At 37.6% G+C, this 6,885-nt stretch overlaps 1 protein-coding gene across 3 annotated transcripts in view; it reads left to right on the top strand.

Annotated features, from left to right (window-relative positions):
* The window catches only part of LOC106881250 (solute carrier organic anion transporter family member 4A1), a 193,017-nt gene that overhangs the window by 142,592 nt on the left and 43,540 nt on the right, over positions 1-6,885 (top strand). For 2 of the 3 annotated variants that reach the window (XM_052967048.1, XM_052967049.1), the window contains exon 3: positions 2,182-2,647. In XM_052967048.1, coding sequence (XP_052823008.1) covers positions 2,182-2,647 — 466 coding nt within the window. Of the gene's footprint in view, positions 1-1,884; positions 1,999-2,181; positions 2,648-6,885 lie in introns of those variants that run through there. The other variant, XM_014931570.2, reaches the window with a different exon arrangement.

Raw genomic sequence — 6,885 nt, 5'->3', positions numbered from 1 at the left:
AAAATAAGAGAAGTTGGAGTTATTCATTGAGAGAGTTTCTTTAATAGAAAGCAACTGAAGAGTAAGTTTATGAGTAACCTTCCAAAACGCTACTAGAAGTTTGGTGCACGATTTTGTCACGTTGTTTCGATTTAAATGAAATATTTTATTTCTGTTATTGTAGTAGAAGGAACGGTGGAGGCGCAATGGCCCAGTGGTTAGGGCAGCAGATTCGCGGTCATAGGATCGCGGTTTCGATTCCCAGACCGGGCGTTGTGAGTGTTTATTGAGCGAAAACACCTAAAGCTCCACGAGGATGGTGGCGAACCCTGCTGTACTCTTTCACCACAACTTTCTCTCACTCTTACTTCCTGCGCAGAATGAGAATACTGCCTGTAATTGAAAGGGTCAGCCTTGTCACACTGTGTCACGCTGAATATCCCCGAGAACTACGTTAAGGGTACACGTGTCTGTGGAATGCTCAGCCACTTGCACGTTAATTCCACGAGCAGGCTGTTCCATTGATCGGATCAACTGGAACCCTCGACGTTGTAGGCGACGGAGTGCCAAAAACAAATACAAAAGTAGAAGGAACGACAAATGACACAAAGCAACCATTTAACGATTTTTTCTCCCTCTACAGACTGATTATGAAAGAACCTGCTAGTTACGAACGCGCATACAAATTGGAAGATGCTCCTCGGAGGAGGATCCTTTTCACATATCAAGGAAGGATTCACTTTTAGTTCCTCCCGTTGAAATATGAAATACAGTTCGATATTTCTAAGATGAGGAACTGATACTCTGTATTCTTTTATATTAGACGGACTGGGGTCCTAATCTTGATAGTTGCTTTCACAACGTTTCGGCTGTTGTACGCTCCAGCTTTTTCCAAGGTAATTCACAAAAAATCAACTGAAGCAAAAATGTCACCAAATGCAGAGCGCGGAATGAGAACAGTTGTATTTCTGTGGATAGGTTCTAAATCCTGATACAACTGAGTTCAACACAAAAATCACCTGAAGAATACTGGACCGTACAACAGCCGAAACGTAGTAAAATCAGTAATCAAGATGAGACCACCAGCCCGACAAATATAAACAGTAAACATAATGAAATATTTATGCCAAATCAAAAGAAACGTATGTTTAAAATTAATACGAATAAAGCATTCAGTGACTCTCGGGTGACTCGGCTTCGAATTTCAACTGTCTGCAACAATTTCCATTCAGTTGCATTTCTAACGATCTTGAAAAAGATATGAACCTCACTTATACCTGTCTCAACGTGAAATTCTATACACATCTTTGAAATTAATGGTTACATCTTATGTACAAAAGTAAGTTTACATTTAAGCTATAGCTGTAAATTATGAAGAAATTCGAGCCAGTCAAAGCAGTATCAGTTCTGTACCAGAGTTTAGTCATTAGTGTATGCTACCTTTTGTTCATGTGCGCCCTTATATCGAAGTAAGAAAATAAAATGTTAGCAGTTAAGTGTATGGTGAAATGGAGAACTTGTGTGTGTGTGTGTGTGTGTTCTGCATCGTCAAAACTATTTAGTAATTTTCTTAAATTTGCTTAAGTTTGTATACCGTGAGAAATGTTTGTTGATTTCGGATCAAGTTGTTCGTCTGAGGTTTCATCCCCAAAGAAAAAGGTAAGTTTCTAGTATGACTTTGCGATTAAGAGCTTTGCTTTGCAACTACGCATTTCTGAGTTCGATTCCACTGCAGGGCACTGGGTGGGAGTATTTTGTCATAGCTTCGAGCTGACCTTCTACCTTCTGAGTAAAATTTGTGTAATATAAACTGTCGTGTGTGTGTGTGTGTGTGTGTAATGTATGTTTATCAGTGAAAAAACTGATAAGCCTGTGCTTTCGAATAAATTCACCGAGTTGTACCACTTGTCATAAATGCAGTGAACTAGCTGGAAACATAAGCAACGACGTCGTTATTTCCCAAATTGCGAAGTAAAATATAAATGAATCGTATATGAAAATAAATACACCAAAACTAAGGTTGTTACAGTCTTCATTTCAAAAATTTACGATAGCATTATTTTAGAAAATATATAAATGCCATGCAGTGTCCAATATTATATAGGATTGTTTGTCCTCGGTCAAAAGAGGACTAATATTTAACACTGTTTTCATTTGTTTGAATCTGATTTTCTTGCCTTTTTTTTTTTTTCTCGTTAACAGGGTATGGTGGTGAATGGTTTTGTAAATGTGGTCATTTCAAATATCGAACGGCGCTACGACTTGTCGAGTACAGAATCGGGAACAATTGCAAGCTGCTACGATATAGCATCGGTTGTGTGTCTTATACCAATTAGCTACTTTGGAGGACTTGGTCGGAAACCTCGTTATCTAGGTATCGGGGTTTTTGTCATGGGTATCGGATCATTTATGTTCAGTTTACCACACTTCCTCAGCGGCAACTATAAATATGTTACCACACAGAATGTATGTACAGAGACTTCGTTATCGAACGCTACTAGTGTTCTTCACTGTATTATGGGCGAATCAGTGAAGACCTTATCGAACTACAAATACTTGTTCTTTTTCGGTCAGTTACTACACGGGGCCGGTGCTTCTCCTCTTTATACACTCGGAGTAACTTACTTGGATGAGAACTTATCAGTTCGGACGGCACCTGTCTACATAGGTAAATTATTATTATTATTATTATTATTATTATTATGTTGCTATTGCTACACTTTGTTTTGCTTTGAAATATTCTTTATAATGTTCCATTTTAACACATTTATGAAATTTCGCTTTGTTCCTCTTGTTATAATCTTCCAGTTTCTCTTATATCTTGTATATATCAGAAAACGGGCCCCATGTAAAATTTGTTTTTTAATGCGCTATTGGTAGAGGATGGTTGAATCAAAAAAGTGTTACAAAATGTTTTCGGCGTATTTAGCTAGATCCTTTCATAATCTAACTTTAAATCCCGCTGTTGTCGACTTTTTCTTTTCATCTCTCCGAAACCGATACAAACCACTGTACCTCTCCCCACAAATTTTTGGTTGTTTTCCGATATTATTATGCATGCTGTTATTAATGACAATGCATGACTGAACCGATAGAATACCTTACTCTTACTAAATGTGTTCCGATATTAATTCATTTTGAATTCAAATTACACTGGGACTGGCTTTGCCATTCTTCTTTGCCATTCTTCTTTGCCGGGATCGATACAGTCGAATAAACCTGACCTCTACCGTATGTCACAACTGGAAATTGTAGATATTGTTATTATAGGGTATCAGCTTTATAACGAACTATAGAGAATGGCACTCCTCTACTTTGACATCAAATGTCAACAGGTTCAAATTTTCCCCTTTCATTTATCAATGTTGGCGCCCACACAATGAATCAAGCATACTTTCAACTCGGCAGTAGACTTGTTAAGAATGGAACTCTGTTGCCGCCGTTGTGGAGTGATTTCAGACAACCTCCTCTTCACTTTACTTCCCGATATCTTAAAACTGATTTCATGTCTCTTTCAGCTGCTTAATCCCATCACAATGAGCATCATATTATAGACTATTGTGCTAAAAGACATTGTACTTAAGAGACGTAAGACTTGTCAACTCGCCTCATGGTCCCGCCGGGCAAAACTAAAAAGGCGTTGCACCAGAGGATGACGAGTGAGATGCATTGGAGCAGTCACTCCAGCGCACGGGGCTCGCACTTGCTAATAGTAGCCATCTCTACCCCGATAGCAGCAAGCAGAGATGCAGTTCGGGGGCAAGAGAGTCGAAGGACTCCATTTGGTTAAAAATCTGTCAGAGAGCGGCCGATACTTTGACTATTAGCTATTAGCCCTTCTCGGCTTGATGAGCAGCGAATCCTGAGTTGGCAGCTGAACACACCAGGTTGCCGATGGAGAAAGTGTCCCAACGTGTGGCATCCCAGATAAGGCACCTACCACCGCTGAACGGGAAAATTATGTCATCCTGCCTTTTGCCGTTTTTTCAGTCCAGCCCGCTGGCTTGAGCTAGAAGGGGAAGTCTGCGTCTGATTGAGAACAGCATGACGTGCAAGATGGCCGGCACTATAATGGCATGACAATAAGTGGTGACCAAAAGAATCCACAGTTGAACCACAAGTCTCAGGGAAACGCTGATGCTCAAATTATTTCTGCAAAACAGTTTTTATATTGTGGCAGTTGTGGTAGTACTGTCAGTGGTAATATAATAGTCGAGCAAAAGTATATGAAGCTAGATTTGTTGCGGTAATAAGAATTCGATTTCATATTACTGGTAGTTGCTTGAAATGAGAATAACTCGTAGTTTTTTTAGATTGGGTTGGTTAGAAATGTTGGTGGTTTAATGAAGCAAGATGCCATTCTCTCCTTATTGATGTTAGTAATTAATCGCTATTATACCGTCAAAAACTTGGATAAAGAAGCAGTTCTTATAGATGATTAGCGTGCTCAATTATTCTATATTTAGCTTCATAAATCGGTTAAGATTACCGGGTATCTACTGGTCTTAATTTAATTGACTATACAAGATTAAATTAAGACAATCAAATATCCCGTACAAGTTCGTGACATACTGACAAATCATTTTTCATCTATATTTCTCTTCTTAGAAACCATTATGATATTCATAAAGCCAGATCTACCCAAATCTGGTCCAATGTTCCATCATTGATAGCGACTTAGGTGAAAGTATGTCGTTGCATTTGGAATTTAAAAAAGTTTTGACCGAATTTGATTTGACAATCTGACTGCCTGGTCTTTTTTTTTTTCTTCTTCTTCTGTCAAAGCGCTCCATTGAATTGCACCACTATTAAATACTTTGTGAATCAGTCTCTTAACTGTAGTGTGCCATAAGGTTTAGTAATATCTGCATTAGACGGACTTGCTGTTAATTCCAACCACTGAGATCACGTTACAGTTATAGAGCTTTTTCGATGTGCATATGAATGAGAAATGTATTTGAAGTCAAAAAGACGCGGTTAAAGCTCATCAACAATTTTACGTAAAATTCTCAAACTTTTATACTTATTATTTGCAAATTACAGACCATCGTTAGTTCTATCGTATTTGTTCCTATTCATAATGAATGTGAAATATATATCTCATTCCTTCACCATTTTATAATTATTTTACTGTATTAAGACTGCCAAATTTTTCTAAAATAGTTATTTTATAGTGACATCTGTTTCCGTCAGAACACTTCAACAAATAAAAGTGAAATAGTTGTTGATGGCGTTGAATATATTAGGCGCAGGAATGACTGTGTGGCAAGAAGTTTGATTCCCAACCTCATGGTTCCGGGTTCAGTCTCACTGCGTGGAACTTTGGGCAAGTGTTTTCTGTAGCCTCGGGCCGACCAAAGCCTTGTGAGTGGATTTGGTAGACGGAAAGTGAAAGAAGCCCGTCGTATATATGTTTGTGTGTCTTTGTTTGTCCCCCACCACTATCGTTTGACAACCGGTGTTGGTGTGTTCACGTTCCCGTAACTTAGCGATTCAGTAAAAGAGACCGATAGAATAAGTACTACACTTATAAAGACTGTCCTGGAGTCGATTTGTTCAGTCAAAATGACAGACAAGTAAAATATATATATATATATTCAGAAAGAAAGAGAAATTTGGAATGCTTATATTTATATTCCTTTAAATCTGAGTTGTGTGTAAAGGGAAGTACAAAAGCGAAACACTTTTGTGTTTTTCAATAAAACAAGCAAAAACAAATAAATAATTGTCTACACATGGAAAGCAAGCGAGGTGAATTATAAAAAGAAATAAAATCAAACTTGTGTAATCAAGTAGAATGTTACGCTACGTTATTCAGTCAATGTCTCGATTCAGTTCTGTTTGTTTAACTGTATAATTCTGGATATTTTGCTTTAAATCTGAAGCAAGATAACTTACATCACTATAGTTTCACATTTTAAAATTATCTATAAAAAAAAATAAGGTATTTGTTGTCATGATAGAAGACGTTCAGCCATAACGATCATATCTTTTAGTCGTCGAGCCATAAAGTACCTGGGACTGCATCATCCAGAGAGTCGTTCCTTTTATAAGATTGTAGTACACGCAAGTCGATCGGTCGCCTAGAGGCTTCCCCCTTTTATAATGAAGGGTGCCAAGTTACACTGATAGATGAAAGCACAATTTCTGGGTGTCCTGACAGTAGTCGCAGCTGCTCACACATCGCCCCACGCACATAACTCACACATAGTTCTCTCTCTTTCTCTATCCGTAAACAGCCAAACATACCAACTTCTCTGCGCATGCCTACCCAATACATAATTCCCTAGCGCCTAAAACTACCTCCTCACACAACCCACGCCACGCTTACTGACAAGCTATTTTATTTATAGTTTCTTAGAAGACGTACTATTTATATATAACAAATATGTAAGGTTAACAAACTAACAAAGTTCTAACATTTGTTGTCGGTTTCTTTATGCAAGTAGACATGGCACAAATGGTAGAGAGAAGCACTTTGCATTTAATCTATACTCTCTAGTATCTCCTGTTTTATGCTTAAAAATCTATAAAATTATTAAGTCGAGATGTAAAATCAGTTTTTACTCTAAGTATTAGCACCCCCTTGAAGCGTTGTAAGAATACAAGGTAACACCAAATGTTAAGCGAGTATTATGAGGGCGCTGGATGCATAGAAAGGCCCTAACATTTTTTTAGGGATCTTGTTATATTTCTTCCCACTTGAATTTTTTTCAAAATTTCACCAAATTATACTTAAAAATAGTTCTGTTATAGTTTTGATGACGAAAATCGCATTTTTAAAAAAAATAATTTCAAAGTTACAAGCATTTAAATTTATTTTAAATAATCGACAGCCTCAGTTGCTGGATATCCCTGTAATCATGACTGTTTGTTCCTATAGGAACATCACACACGAAACCATTG

The sequence above is a fragment of the Octopus bimaculoides genome, chromosome 4, assembly GCF_001194135.2.
Source record: "Octopus bimaculoides isolate UCB-OBI-ISO-001 chromosome 4, ASM119413v2, whole genome shotgun sequence".
Taxonomy (NCBI): domain Eukaryota; kingdom Metazoa; phylum Mollusca; class Cephalopoda; order Octopoda; family Octopodidae; genus Octopus; species Octopus bimaculoides.
This window is presented reverse-complemented; position numbering and strand designations above follow the sequence as displayed.